We start from the raw sequence: 14,686 nt of genomic DNA, 5'->3' as shown, positions 1-14,686 counted from the left end.
TAAAATAATTGAAGGTGTGAGCAGGGCAGAGGGAGGGTGCACGGGGGGGGGGGGGTTGCCCTCTGGCCAACTGCAGGGAGAGGGGTGAGCACACCAAGGGACTCGGGGGCCACACCAAGGAGAGCCACAGGACTTGTGCATTGCGAGGGGGGCTGGACTAGAGGACCTTTGGAGACCCTCACAACTCTACAATTGTATGATTCTATCTCAGACAGACAGATAAATGTGCAAAGGAAGGCAGAGTCCTACCAAGTAATAAAACGGAGAATTTGGCTGCCGGACGCGACTCCCGGGGTTAACGCTCCTCCAGCACGGATGCCCAAAAGTAACCGTATCGCCTTCTTGCAGCACTACTTTTTCTGCGTAGAAATAAGATTTGAAACAATCAGTTTAAAGGTTTAAAAACAACAGCAAATCTCCTTTGGCCATGCTTCTGATCCAAAAGCAAATACACCAGAAATATGTCTGTTTTTTTCTCTTTTAAAATACTGCTTTTACCTGTGAGCTGCCTTGAGGTAGTTTATTATTATAAGAATGAGAAACACCAGGCAGGCCTCACCAAGCAAAATGATTATTTATTTATTTACCATTTTATTAAATTTGTATACTGCCTTTCATCTGTGGATCTCATGGCGGTTCACAACGTAAAGGACCAACTCTTCCTGCTGCAAGGAGAAAAACCGCAAGAGCATAGCTTCATTGATTTACTGCATTGTATTTACTGCATTGTATGGACCTTTCGAATCCCTGTGACGGGGTGAGCTCCCGTCTGCGGTCTCTGCTCCTGCCCACCTAGCAGTTTGAAAGCACCTCAAAGTGCAAGTAGATAAATAGGTACCGCTTTCTAGCGGGAAGGTAAACGGCGTTTCCGTGTGCTGTGCTTGTGCTGGCTCGCCAGAGCAGCTTCGTCACGCTGGCCACGTGACCCGGAAGTGTCTTCGGACAGCGCTGGCCCCCGGCCTCTTAAGTGAGATGGGCGCACAACCCTAGAGTCAGACACGACTGGCCCGTACGGGCAGGGGTACCTTTACCTTTTTTTATGGGCCTTGTATGGGACGCAGATGGAGCTGTGGTCTAAACCACTGTGCCTCTTGGGCTTGCCGATCAAAAGGTTGGCAGTTCGAATCCCCAGGGTGAGCTCCCGTTGCTTGGTCCCAGCTCCTGCCCACTTAGCAGTTCGAAAGCACATCAAAGTGCAAGTAGATCAATAGGTACCGCTCCGGCAGGAAGGTAAACGGTGTTTCCATGCGCTGCTCTGGTGCGCCAGAAGCGGCTTAGTCATGCTGGCCACACGACCCGGAAGCCGTACGCCGGCTCCTTTGGCCAATAAAGCGAGATGAGCGCCACCACCCCAGAGTTGGCCATGACTGGACCTAACGGTCAGGGGTCCTTTACCTTTCTGGACCTTCAGGGGAAGCAGAGACAGGTTGCCCACCTCTGCCCACATCAAGAGCCACCCAGGGCTGGAGATTTCAGGGAAGAGAGGACTCTCGACGGCCACGAGCCAGAATGGCTCTGCAGCCACAGGAAGTCCTGCTTCTGAATCCCAGTTGCTAGAAGAGGGGAGAGTTGCTCTTGGGTTGGGATCCTGCTCGCAAGATCCCCTTGGGGGCACCTGGTTGGCCACTGGGTGACTAGATGGACCATTGCCCTGTTCCTTTGCTCCATTTGCTGCAACCCGACAGCAGTTTCCGTGTTGGCCTCCCTTCTTTCCCAAAAGGTGCTCAGAGCAACTATTTCCAATACAGGTGTACCTTGGAATCTATTCGACTTCCAATACGTTCAGAAACCAAGGCGCAGCTTCCAATTGGCTGCCGGAAGCTCCTGCAGCCAATCAGGACGTTCAGGTTCCAATGAATGTTCGCAGACCGGAACAATCACTTCTGAGTTTGCAGCGTTCAGGAGCCAATACGTTTGTCTCGCAAGGCGTTTGGGATCCAAGGAATGACTGTAATTCTTGCCTGAGGCCACCCTGTGAGGTCCGCAGCTGTGCAGGGACTCAAACTAGACTTCCTAACATCCAGGCAGCACCAGCGCCCTGCCTGGCCCTCCCTCTCGCTGCTGGCAGACTTCCTCTGAGCTTAACTCTTTGGGCTTGCTTCATCATGCAGAAGGCTCCTGTCCAGGTGACAGAGGCTGCGTGTATTTCAGAAAATGACTTCACTCCTCTTTGTTCTTTCCCTAAAGAATCGGGACTGTTCTTGCTTGCCTGACAAGGCCATTTATTGCCTTGGGGGTTTCCAGAGAAGTGAGAGAGGATGGTGCAGATCCCGGTGCGCTTGTGTGGGGAGCCTGATGCAGGAAGAGTTGCTCATCTTCTGAACAAAGATGGAGACCCCCCCCCTCCAACTGGGGAACCTGGAGCACAGAGTGACTCTGGGCTGGCACAGATGTGGGCAAACCATATCTAATTCTGATTTCTGCTAGACATGACGCTTGTTGAGATAACCTAGATAGTTTGTTATGCCTCCACGACTAAAGGAACATGTTCTCAAGGGGAAACATTAGAAAAGTCACCACCTGGTGATCTTTGGATCTTCATCCAATATACAAATTTATGTGATATACAAATTTAATAAGAAGAAATCATTTAATAAAGGGGCCATGTGTCCTGGCCACAGCACTCACCGCTGATCCGGACGTCATTGATATACACCCCGGTTAGGCTGGAATCCACGAGCTTGTAGGCGCCAGCCGTGTGGATCACCCGGGCGTGGATGCGGGAGATGTACTCGCGACTCCTCTGGGCAGCAGAGCTCAGGAAGGCGTCCACGGCGGCCACGCTTCGGCCAACCAGCGTGACGGTGTTAGGAAAACTTGCAGGGGAGAGAAAGAGAAAGGGGGTGGGTGGGCGGGGGGTGGACAGCCTGTATACATTTTTCTGGTACTGGGTGTCCTGTTATTGGACGGCAACAGAGGTGTGTGTGTGTGTGTGTGTGTATAGGGAGGAAATCAATACAGTGGATGCTCTGGTTGCAAACGTGATCCATGCAGGAAACACGTTCGCAACCTGTAGCTCTGTGTCTGTACACGTGTGGGTCGCGATTCGGCGCATGCGCTGAAACCTGGAAGTAAACCGTTCCGGTACTTCCGGGTTTGGCACGGTACGCAACCCAAAATCACACAACCCAAAGCATCTGTAACCCGAGGTGCAATAGGACTGGGTGGTATCTGGTTTTCAACACTGTGATATATCGCAAGTTAAGCATCACAATATATCAATATGTCTGAAATAAAGATAAAGCTATGTAGATGCATTGACTGGCTTCATGCTTTTTCCCAAATTGTGTTTATTGCTAAACACACACACACACACACACACACACACACACCACAATTTGTGGTATGTTGCCAGGTCCAAAATTATGACACCAATACCACGCTATGGACTTCAAACCAGTTTGGGATGAAATACTGATATACCGCCCAGCCCTCCTGTGTGATCCCCACAGTAAGAACCAGCAGGATGTCGGCGCTTTCACACAAGCAGCATGAAGTTGCCTGCAGTTGTGGGGGAAGGGGGGAAAGCAGCCATTGCTGAGCTCCTCGCTTTTGCATTACGCCATGCCGCCCCCTGCATGCATTTTGCACCTGGTGCTCCCAGCACTGCCTCAAATGCTGAAATCTCGCTGGTCCAGAAAGCCTGGCAGCCTGAGCAAAGGAAATGTCAGAGAGGAACGTGGAGGTGAACAAAGCAGGAGCGCAAAGAGGCCGGACGCAAGGCATCAGGTCCTCAAGGCAACCCCAGCAGTGTCTGGCACAGAGAAAGCCCCTCCATGGTGTGATAAACGAAAATCTGCCCTTATTTCCTTATGGAGGACACAAGAGCCCTCTTAAGAGTCCTTTTCAGGTTCTCCATCAGTCGGAGAAGATAACAGAGGCCAACCAGAGAATATTGAGAAGCAAAGCAGCTAGTAAGCCTGATCTCTATTGATCTGTTGCAACAGGGTGCTCCCCTCACACGCAGGAGGAGGAGGAGGACCCAGAACCCAGGTGTGCCTGCCCTTAAATAGACATTTTAAATTCCCTGCCCTGGACCTCAAGACCACCCCTCCATACATACATCACAGAAGGGGTGTAACCCAAGACCATCACCCAGATACATCATACCTACATCACAGAAAAGGTGGTGCATTGTTTATCTCCTGTCTGGCAGGTTACCTATTAATGCTCACTTGATTGGATACCCTGGGGAGCCTGGCCAGTCTTTGGAAATGATAAATACTTAGTTCCTGAGCCAGGTCACAGGCTCACACCCTATTCATATCGTAAATGTGCTCTTAAGACAGGCTTTGTGAATGAAAAGACAATGGGGAGGCTTTTCCATTTTCCTTTGACCTTGCAGAGAAAACATTTGGTCAGTCTGGGAGCCAAAATGGTTCCAGAGCTGTTTTCCTGTGCTGCTTGAGACATGTGGTTTATATATTTATGTACTTGTTTGCTTGGTACATTTATGAACATTTATTATATACATATGACCTTAATTTTTTTATTTCAATGGACACAGCCCTCAGCCGGGACCACCCAGGCTACTTACTGGATGAAGTCAGCATGGTCCGGGGCTGCAGCTCTGCGGCCGATCCTGCGCAGGTGACAGGGTCTCCGTCCCTCAGGGCAGGGCTGGCAAGGGGCTGGCATTTCAGCAGAGTCCCGCTTGCTCAGCAACCAACTTGCAGGAGGGCAGCTGCGTGGAAAAAGCAGCCAAGGTTTCTGTTAACAGAAAGCAGAAGACCCAGACATGGAGACAGGGAACTGGGAAATGAGCAAGGGGAAGCAGGGCAAATTCTTGCCCTCCGTGCAAAAATGGAGTCCGTCACCCACTCCTGAAAGGAGAAGCAACCATTAACTCCCCGGAGAATGGAGATCTACGCACCACAGATTTGCATAACGGCATGAGGATAACCAGACCAAGCCCATCTTTACAAATCCTGTTTCCCAGCCAGCTGCTTGCTTGGAGAAGAGAAGCAAAGTTTGTCCTCTGGGAGCAGAAGCCTGTGATTCCCACCCCCTTCGTGCTTTTACTTAAAGAGTGCCGTATTTTTCACTCCACAAGACACACTTTTTTCCTCCTAAAAAGTAAGGGGAAATGTCTGTGCGTCTTATGGAGCGAATGTGTGGTCCCTGGAGCCAAATGGCCCAGGGCGAAAAGCAGATCATGTTCTCTTTTTTTGAAAGAGGGAAGGGGATGTTGAAACAAAGCCGCTGATTGGCAAGCGATCGGGAGGGAGATAAGGGACGCTAGCGATAAAGGAGGCTGCCTGGGAGGGAGGTAAAGACAGCAAACTTGCAAGGAGAGGAGACAGGAAGACTAAATCAATTAGGAGAGAAATTAGAATAATAATAATAATAATAATAATAATAATAATAATAATAATAAATTGGGTGGCTCCCAATCAAGTGTTAAAAACAGTACAACGTTAAATATTAAAAACTTCCCTGAAGAAAAGGAGTAGCAAAAAACTGCTCCAGCTAAGGAAAAGACACTAAGGCAAACAAGAGGGAAGGGAGTGTTGAAAGGAAGCAGCTGATCGGCAAGCGGTCGGGAGGGAGATAATGGATGCTAGTGATAAAGGAGGCTGCCTGGGAAGGGGGAGGTAAAAGCCCATGGATCCTCAGGATTTTTGCATTGGGTGACCCCAAATTCACCATCAGATCACATAGCATGTCCATAGCTACAGCCTTCCCCCAAAAAATCACACATCCACTGTTGCGTGGGGCCGCAATGGGGCAAAAACGTGGTTACAAAGAACAGATCAACATGGATTCTCAGGATTTTTGCACTGGGCTACCCCAAACTCACCGTCAAGCAATGCAGTTGTTTTAAAACAGGGGTTATGCGAGATCTGACGGAAACCCAAGCTAGCAAGTTGGCCTTTTGGACCAGCTCAAGTTTCTGAGTCGCATCACCAAGGGCAGCCCCACAAAGAGTGCCCTGCAGCAATCCAATCTGGAAGCGACCTGAGCATGGAGAATAGTGGCTGAGTCATCTCTGTCCAAAAGGGCTCATAGCTGGCAAACCAACCAGAGTGGGAAAAGGACTCTCAACTACAGAGGACAGCATTGATCCAGAAGCACATCGTCAAACCCCAAACAGGCAGCTACTGGAAATTATAGTTCAGTTATACTACACACTTAAAAAAAACCAGGAAACTGGGAGGCTGGCACAGGAGAGGATGCCTGCAAAATCCTGGCCTGCGTAGGAAGAAGTAGATTGGGAGGAACATTCATTTGGGTTATATAAAGCTGAAAGAAAACATTTTTGTAATGTGTCACAGTAAATAATTAAATGCAGGAGGGGCTGACTGGTGCTTGGAGCTGAAGCTTCTACCCATGATTCATACCTTGTAATTCGAATAAAGACAAACACTGAAAGTATCAAGAAGAAAAGGGAGTTATTTTATTCAACAGCATTCTTTTTATTTCTTGCACGTTAATTAATTCTATTTTTAAAAAAGAAAAGAAATATGCAAGGTTTTACTAGCCTGCTTTTCACTCTCCTGAGGGGCCAAGGGAGGAGGAAAGGAGAGTCTGCCCCTCCTTCACAGAAGCATAGTGTTGGAAGGGACCCTCCAGGGTCATCTAGCTCACCCCCCTGCAAAGCAGGATGAGGGGATGCCAAAATTATCAATCTCTTTTAAAAAGATGGCAGAACTGATTGCGGAAACTATCAAGGCATCTCTCTATTAGCTGCGACCGGCAAAATTCTTGCAAGGATCTTAGCAAACCGTCTCGTAACAATATCCGAGGTGACCCTTCCTGAATCCCAAAATGGTTTTCGGCCTTCTAAGGGGACAGTGGACATGATTTTCACCGCTCAACTGCTTCAAGAAAAATGCAGAGAGCAAAACCAATCCCTGTATATGGTGTTTATCGACCTGACTAAGGCTTTCGACACTGTAAATGCCTTGTGGACTGTCCTTCTGAAAATTGGCTGCCCAGATAAATTTGTGAACATCATTTGGCTCCTCCATGATAAAATGACAGCAAGAATCACAGATAACAATGGCTCTCAAAGTGAACCATTCACAGTGGGATCAGGTGTTAAACAGGGTTGTGTTATTGCCCCAACTCTATTCATTATTTTCATTGCCATGATCCTACACTTTGTCGAAGGGAAACTCCCCACCGGAGTAGAAATCATATACCGAAGAGATGGAAAGCTCTTCAATCTGAGCAGGCTGAAAGCAAAGAGTAAGGTTACCGTAACTTCCGTCATGGAGCTTCAGTATGCTGATGACAACGAAGTGTGCGCACGCTCAGAGGATGACCTCCAAACCATCCTAAATTTCTTTGCAGAAGATTACAAAAAGCTTGGCCTATCACTCAGCACCACAAATCCAACTCAACGGTGTAACGTTAATCACATTAACTGTTACAGGAGAACATTTCCTAATTTACCAGCATAATGAATGATGATTCACACCCTGGCCGGCACTTTCTTGATCTGCTGCCCTCGGGCAGAAGATATAGAAGCAGGATTAGTGGCACCAACAGGGTAAAGAACAGCTTCTGTCTGTGGGCTGTTAGGCTGCTGAATGAAAAGATAACAACAGGGCAGTTGACTTTGGTGGGTGTGCGTCAGTAAACGAGGGGAATTAAGACTAAGAGAGCTGAGGGGGGGTGCTCGTGTAATCTCATTGTATACAAGTTGTACAAGTGACAATAAAGTAATTCAATTTCAATTCAATTCCAATTCATAAGCAGAAAAATGTTTTCCACAGGGTGGAATGGAAGACATCTGAAGGCAGCCCTGTTTAGGGAAGCTTTTAATATTTGATGTATTACGGTATTTTAATATTTTTTTTGGAAGCCGCCCAGAGTGGCTGGGGAAGCCCAGCCAGATGGGCAGGGTATAAATAATAAATTGTTGTTGTTGTTGTTGTTGTTGTTGTTGTTGTTGTTGTTGTTATGGTACCAGATGAAGAGTCCTGCAGGAGTCGGAAAGCAGAGTCACAGCTCTGGGATATTGTGGTTAGATGAGGGCAGCTTAGTCCTTCTCCTTGGTGAGGATGCAACCTCCCTCTTCCTCTGCTTCCCTCTGAGTAAATGGGGTTCCTTCCGCCCGCAAAGGGTTGCCAAAGAGGACCCAGGGAGGTTTCACTCCTGCCCTCCTGGTGCTCGCAAGAAGGGGCTCAGCCAACCCCCTCTGGCAAACGAGGAGGCGAGGGCAGAGATCCAAAAGGGAAGGTCTGCTTCCAAACCAGCGGCAAGGGATATTTTCTGGAATATCTGGAAGTGGAACGTTCTGCACCCCTCTTTCCAGCCTGTCCTCTCTGCCCCCCTCAGGCAGGCCAGGGAGCTCAGAAGGCCAGACCTGCAACTTCACTTGGAAAGCTGCAGAGCTGCAAGGAGAAGCAGCAGAGGGAGGAAGAGGAAGAGGAAGAGGAAGAGGAGGAGGAGGAGGAGAAGGAGAAGAAGAAGAAGAAGAAGAAGAAGAAGAAGAAGAAGAGGAGGAGGAGGAGGAGGAGGAGGAGGAGGTTGGGCTGGATATCCCACCTTTCACTCCCCTTAAGACAGGCATATCCAAAGCCAACCACAGCTGTCAACTTTTCCCTTTTCTTGTGAGGAATCCTATTCAGAATAAGGGAATTTCCCTTAAAAAAAGGGAAAAGTTGACAGCTATGAATCCAACCCACCAGTTGATTTAATCCAGCCCCCGTGGGAGTATACTACGTCCTGGGGTAAAATCCTTCAAAAACAAAACAAAACTCAACAACTTTTGGGGTAAAATTGTAAGTAAAACTCAACAACTTTGGGTTTGAATCCTAAAAAAAGTTCAAAAACCTCAATCCCAAAAATAGCTGAACAACTTTGGGGTAAAATTATAAGAAAAGCTCAACAACTTCAGCCCTAAAAAAACTCAACAACTCTGGGTTTCAATCCTAAAGAAAGCTCAAAACTTCTATCCTAAGGAAAGCTCAGCAACTTTGGTCGGCCCTCAAGCGTGTTCACTTCATCAACTCTGGCCCTCTTTGGGAAAAAGTCTGGGCCCAAGGAGTCTCCAAGCGGCTCACATTCTCCTTTCCCTTCCTCCCCACAAGGTGAGGGGGGCTGAGAGACTTCAAGGAAGTGGGACTGGCCCAAGGTCGCCCAGCAGCTGCAGGTGGAGGAGCGGGGAAGCGAACCCAGTTCCCCAGACTACGAGTCCACCGCTCTAACCACTACACCACGCTGACCAGGAGCCCTGGAAAATAGCACCCTGCCATATCATTTTTTAAAAATAATATTAATTTTCATCCGTTTTCAACTGCAAGCCAATGATGGCCCCACTGTAACCATGCCAAATTAGGATACCAATAATCCAAATGCCCAGTTAAATAATTTAGGTTCCCCCTCTATCTCCCCTGCAGGCGAGGACTCGGGCCGCCCAGTCCCGCTCCCCGGCCAGTCCGGCAGCCCGGCAGCCTCAGTTGCTCAGCCGTGAAATGGGCGCAAGGGCGACCCTCCTCCTCCTCCTCCGGCCGCGCAGCCCGGTAAGCGGAGCTCGGCCCCCGGCCCCCCCCCCCCCCGTCTCACCTGCCCTCCGGAGTCTCCGCGCTCAGCTCAGCGCGCTTCTGGCTTTGGCGCCCAGCAGACCCGGCCCCGCCCCCGCGCCCCCATTGGCTCTCGCCCGCGCCCAAGCCCCGCCCCCGCGGCGCGCCACGACCAGAGCGGGAAGCGAAAGCGAAAGCCGAGGCGGGCGCGCTCCTGCGCCTGCGCGCAACTCTCCCGCGCTCCTGGCTCGGAAGGGGCTGACCCGCGGCGCCAACACGTGTCCGCCCACTCCCACGTGCGCGGCTCTTCCCTCCTGGCTGCAGCCCCGCGAGGTGGGCTCGGCCGAGGGGCAGGAGCGGACCCCGAGGCGGCTGAGCCCGACACGCGACCTGGCTCTCGGCACGTCGGAAGGGCGAGGGGAACAGAGCGAGTCAGAGACCCAGTTTGGCACACACAGGCAGGCAGCCTCAATGGAGGCTCCGCCTGGGGCATAAAAAGGGGCCATTACCCGCCCCCCCCCCCGCAAATAGTGCGCGTGTGCTGCTCATAGCTGTCAACTTTCAGATTGGAAAAGAAGGGCTCAGCCGCCTCCCCTGTCCCGGGGACAGTCTATGGGATAGCTAACAATCCGGGCAAGCAGCGGGAAACGGCGCTGGAATAAGGGAGTTTCCCACAACAAAAGGGAAGGTTGTGTCACGGCTGAAAATTGGCCGCTGTTTCTTTAATGCTTAAAAAAGCTGGGTCAGCATGAGTCAGCGGCCTGCACTGGGTTGTAGATAGAGAGTGGAAAATGTTAGTTTGGTGTTGGGTTGGTTGGTTGGTTGGTTAGTGAAAGCTGGTAATGTACTACAGTATTTTAATATTTTTTTGGAAGCCGCCCAGAGTGGCTGGGGAAGCCCAGCCAGATGGGCGGGGTATAAATAATAAAATTATTATTATTAGTGTTGATGTGTGTGCAGTTGGTCAGTCGCTTTTGCACAAAGACTTTTAAGAATAAAAGCAGAAAGTACTCTGCAAGGATACTTTTCTCGTGGACTCTTTTATGCCAACAAGGGTCAGAGGACCAGGCTGAGGCGACAAAGGGAGGTCAGAACCCCCCCCCCCTTCTTTTTACAAACACTGACAGGTTGACAGCTATGGTGCTGCTGCCCCTTCTTGCGACCCACATTCCCTTCCCGATGCCCCTTCTCCCAAGAGAGCTCTGCCCGTGAAGAGCTTTCCCTGGCATTGCCCTGCGGAGCTTCTCCAGCAGGGCCACTTGGAGGCAGGCAGCCCGCCCAGGAGGCCCCTGGTTCAAACCAGCTCATATCCCCAGCATGTCAGCCTTGCAGAGTTTGAAGGGATCCTCAGAGCCATCTAGTCCAACCCCCTGCAATGCCAGAATCGGCTCGTTTGGCTCGGCTTGTTTCTGACCTGCCTGGCACCGTGGAGAATCCCGGCAACGTTTTGCAGTTGTTTCGGAGGCAGTCGGTGGCAGTGGACTTTGCTTAGCCTGCTGGGCTGCTGCTGAGTACAATTTTCTGGGACCGCTGCCTTGCACAAGTTACGCAGGGGGAAGCTAGACCCTTCTGCGTCCTGCGCATTAAGCAAATGTTCAGGTGTGCTGGAAAACGCCACCTCCCTGGATCGCCAGGAGTGCTGCCGTTTAACAAACAATCCTTCCTGATAACAGAACCATGCATGATTCCTAAGCTGGGCAACACCCAGGGTGGCAGCTGCCCGTCGCAATTTGAAAATGATTAGGAAACTACAAAAAGCATGACCAGACAGAGAGGTTTGGGGTGACCTTGGGCATAAGTTTGCTTTTATTGACTTTTCATTTTGTCTGGATGCATCTGTGGCGGGCAGGCGGGCGGCCTCCCATCGCTGCCATGTGCCTGGTTGGGGCACCATGAGGCGTGGCGCTGGCCAGCCCTCCAGCCATTGCCAGCCAGAAGGAATTTCACCTCTCGGATGGAACTTCAGGCGTCTCCTGAAGCCCTCAAGGGTAGTTGTCGGCGTATGAAAACTTGGGGATGAAATACTTCCGTACCAACTGCTGCATGGCGGTGAAAGACTTTGGTGATGCCGGCCTCGCCAGAATGGGTGGGAAGGGGTCCAAGTTGATTCTCGGCAAGGGAAGTTTCACAAAGGGCGCAAACCCCTTCATGAGGTAGCGCGGAAAGATGTACGGGCAGTAGAAGCCTGGGTTTGAGGGAGACAACAAAGAGGAAGAGGAAGGCCATTGGGCGTGGGAGAAGCCCTGGACTCCCCTTTCCTTCCTGGCCCCCGACTCTAATCCAGCAGAGATCAGCTGGGAAACAACTCGGCTGTCCGTTTTTCAACCAGCCACTGTACTTCTGCTTTCAACAACAGCTCAATGCACTGGCATCTTTTTTATTTAAATATTTATATAACTGCTTTTTTAAAAAAAGACCTGAAAAGGTAAAGGGGCCCCTGACCATTAGGTCCAGTCGTGGCCGACTCTGGGGTTGCTGCGCTCATCTCGCTTTACTGGCCGAGGGAGCTGGCGTACAGCTTCCAGGTCATGTGGCCAGCGGGACTAAGCCGCTTCTGGCGAACCAGAGCAGCGCACGGAAACGCTATTTACCTTCCCGCCGGAGTGGAACCTATTTATCTACTTGCACTTTGACGTGCTTTCGAACTGCTAGGTGGGCAGGAGCAGGGACCGAGCAACAGGAGCTGATTCGATCTGCCAACCTTCTGATCGGCAAGTCCTAGGCTCTGTGGTTTAACCCACAGCGCCACCCGCGTCCCTAAGACCTGCAAAGCAGCTCATAAAAATGTAAGAAATTGTGTACATCCAATAAAAAAACAATTCAAGTGGATCAAAGAAGATAAAGGAGCAGAGTAGCCATAAAATTCTAACGTCAATCTAGCCAGCGCTTTGAATTGTGCTTGGATATGAACTAGCAGCTAATGTAGACAGAAGAACAGCGGAATAAAATAACCCACGCCTTGAACTCCCAAGAGGAGCCTGGTCACAGCGTTCTGAGATGTTCAGAAGCAGGACGATGCGCCAACCCAGCCTAGATGTGATGATGACGGCAGGTGTGACTCTGGACAGCTCTGCCTTCTGCAGGACAGGTGCGCAAACCACAGCTGTGCTCAGGCACTCCTGGCCAACGTTGCTCCAAGGTCCTAGGAGCACCCCAGATGGAGAGGAGCCCCTCATCCAAAATCCTGGACCAGCATCCCTGGGTCTTGCTTGGATTAGCGGGTGATGATAGTGTTATGGGCTGGGCCCCTTCTAATGCCTGGATCCAGCACAGTTTCAATTCCTGGAATAGCCAGGTTAGCTTCCTAGTGAGGTAATGGCCCTCTCCGTGTGGGCCATTAAGGTAACAAAGGAAGTGGCTGTGTGCCAGAAACCAAATGGGTGGGCCCCCTCCCTTCCCTCAAAGACAAAGGCCGGAGTTGCAAGTTGCTTTTTCAAGCTGGAAGCTGGCAGGCTGCAGGTTGAGCAGCTGAGAGTCAGAGCTCTGCCTGAATTCAGTTGTGTCTATGGGAAAAGCCAGAGCCTCTTGGGGTGTTAATGCTGTGAACTCCTCCATCGCAGGCTCAGGTGGTGTACACATAAGCAAGAGATCCCAAGGCCACCGCGGTCTCTGCTGCCCTGCATTCCAAAGGAAACAAACCCTGGGAAAGTACCTGGAACACCTGGAATTTCATGCCGCCCAGAGATTGGGGTGGCGTGCAACAATAGTCACATTATTTACCTCCATTCTATGAAAAGCTTCACCTTCCTGCTTTGTGCAGACAGGAATATTGGCTCGCTCACAGTGAGTGGGACACACAGCAAATCCCTTCTGGGTAGAAACAGCCCCCCCCCCCCGAATGCTTTCCAGCCAGTGACACCCCAGAATACACAGGACACACCCTCGTGCCCAAGGCTAGGCATCTAGGAGGGATTGTCGGATTAATCTGCCACAGAAAAGTCTCCAGAGCTGTCTCTGGGATGATGATGGCCCTGAATCGCAGCCAGTTGTTTTAAAAAAGGCCAAGCCTGGGCATCTAAGTGCAAGCGCCCAAACTGGCAAGATGGTGCCAGCAGCTGGCACATACAAAGACGTGTCTGTTCATCTCCTTCTCTGCCGAGGGCTAAACCTGGCCCTTGATTTGCCAGCATTGTTTTAGAGATAAAACAGGCAGAGTATAAACATCCTAACAAGCAAAGACTGAAATAAATCTTTCCACATGTCAATTGTAGTCACAGAAAGCAATCTGGGGTCAAACTGAAGAACTAGTTAGTTTCTCCTGCTGCAGGAGGAAGGATGGGCAGGGTCTGGGTGGGGGGTGGCAGAGCATATGCCCCCAGTGCCATCTAGGCCCAGTCACGTCTGTTTGGGAGCAAGCAGATAAAAGCCACAGGGCCAGGCAGTGGGGAGAAGACCCCCCCCCCCCGGCCACCGCAGCTACTTACGCTCGGGTATTCTCTTCCTCAACATGGCGTTGGTTTCTCCGAGCCGCAGGATGGCACGCTTCCTGTCACAACAAGGGCACGGGTTTACCAAGAGCAGCAGGAAATGGCACTTTGCCCCCCCCCAGCCTGTGATCCATTGTGCGGGGAGCATGCGCAGGTGAGGCCGGGCTCACCCCCTGCACTTTTAGGGGGACACCATATATGGGAGAAGCAGCCGTGAGCCTGGCTGTGCTGGGCCCGGGGGTGACCCATGAAACGCGGTCCAGGTCCCGTCCCAAATCCAAGGGAGGAGTCAGTCCGACAGGGCCAAGGCAGGACACGAGGCAGGAAACCAGGCAAGAACAGGCACAGGATCACAGGCAGGTTCCGGCATACAGCAATGTTGCTCCTGCAACCTGGGGCAGGGTCCGACAGCCTTTTATCTTTGTCGGGGTAACGGCCGGTCCTGATCCCCCGACGACTCACCTCCCTGTTTCGCCCAAAGGCGAGCACTCCTCCTGCAAGTACTCAGGTCTCTCCTTCTCTCAGACCTCAGTCTCTGCAGCTCGGGAGACGTTGGTGGGTGACTAGACCCAGGGGCCGCCTCAGCCTCCCCTGACCCAACTGGTAGTGGAGCAGCTGTAAGCGATGGCCCAGCTGGAGGCAAGGAGGTCATCCCCACGTCTGGAGCCAGGGCAGGCTCAGGCCCCTGACTCGGCCCAGCTGGTGCTTGTTCCAGGGGAACCTGTGCAGACTGGGGCTCTTCAGAATCAGGCCCCAGACTAGGTTCAGCTGCCGCCTGAGGCAGGG

The 14,686-nt window shown here is 51.3% G+C and overlaps 2 protein-coding genes across 7 annotated transcripts in view; both read right to left on the bottom strand.

Annotated features, from left to right (window-relative positions):
- Positions 1-4,708, bottom strand: part of NUGGC (nuclear GTPase, germinal center associated) — a 42,178-nt gene extending 37,470 nt beyond the window's left edge. The window contains exons 1-3 of the mRNA XM_083749554.1: positions 4,538-4,708; positions 2,629-2,816; positions 250-359 (exon numbers count right to left, since the gene is read on the bottom strand). Coding sequence (XP_083605680.1) covers positions 250-359; positions 2,629-2,816; positions 4,538-4,638 — 399 coding nt within the window. The 5' untranslated portion in view covers positions 4,639-4,708. The remainder of the gene's footprint in view (positions 1-249; positions 360-2,628; positions 2,817-4,537) is intronic.
- A 6,541-nt stretch (positions 4,709-11,249) lies between these two features.
- Positions 11,250-14,686, bottom strand: part of WDR97 (WD repeat domain 97) — a 41,781-nt gene continuing 38,344 nt past the window's right edge. For all 6 annotated transcript variants that reach the window (XM_083748954.1, XM_083748951.1, XM_083748956.1 and 3 more), the window contains 2 exons: positions 13,898-13,959; positions 11,250-11,658 (listed from right to left, as the gene is read on the bottom strand). In XM_083748954.1, coding sequence (XP_083605080.1) covers positions 11,456-11,658; positions 13,898-13,959 — 265 coding nt within the window. In that variant the 3' untranslated portion in view covers positions 11,250-11,455. The remainder of the gene's footprint in view (positions 11,659-13,897; positions 13,960-14,686) is intronic.

The sequence above is a fragment of the Podarcis gaigeae genome (genome assembly GCF_964106915.1).
Source record: "Podarcis gaigeae genome assembly, chromosome: 7".
Classification (NCBI taxonomy): domain Eukaryota; kingdom Metazoa; phylum Chordata; class Lepidosauria; order Squamata; family Lacertidae; genus Podarcis; species Podarcis gaigeae.
Note: the sequence above shows the minus strand (reverse complement) of the source record. Positions and strands in the feature narration are given on the sequence as shown.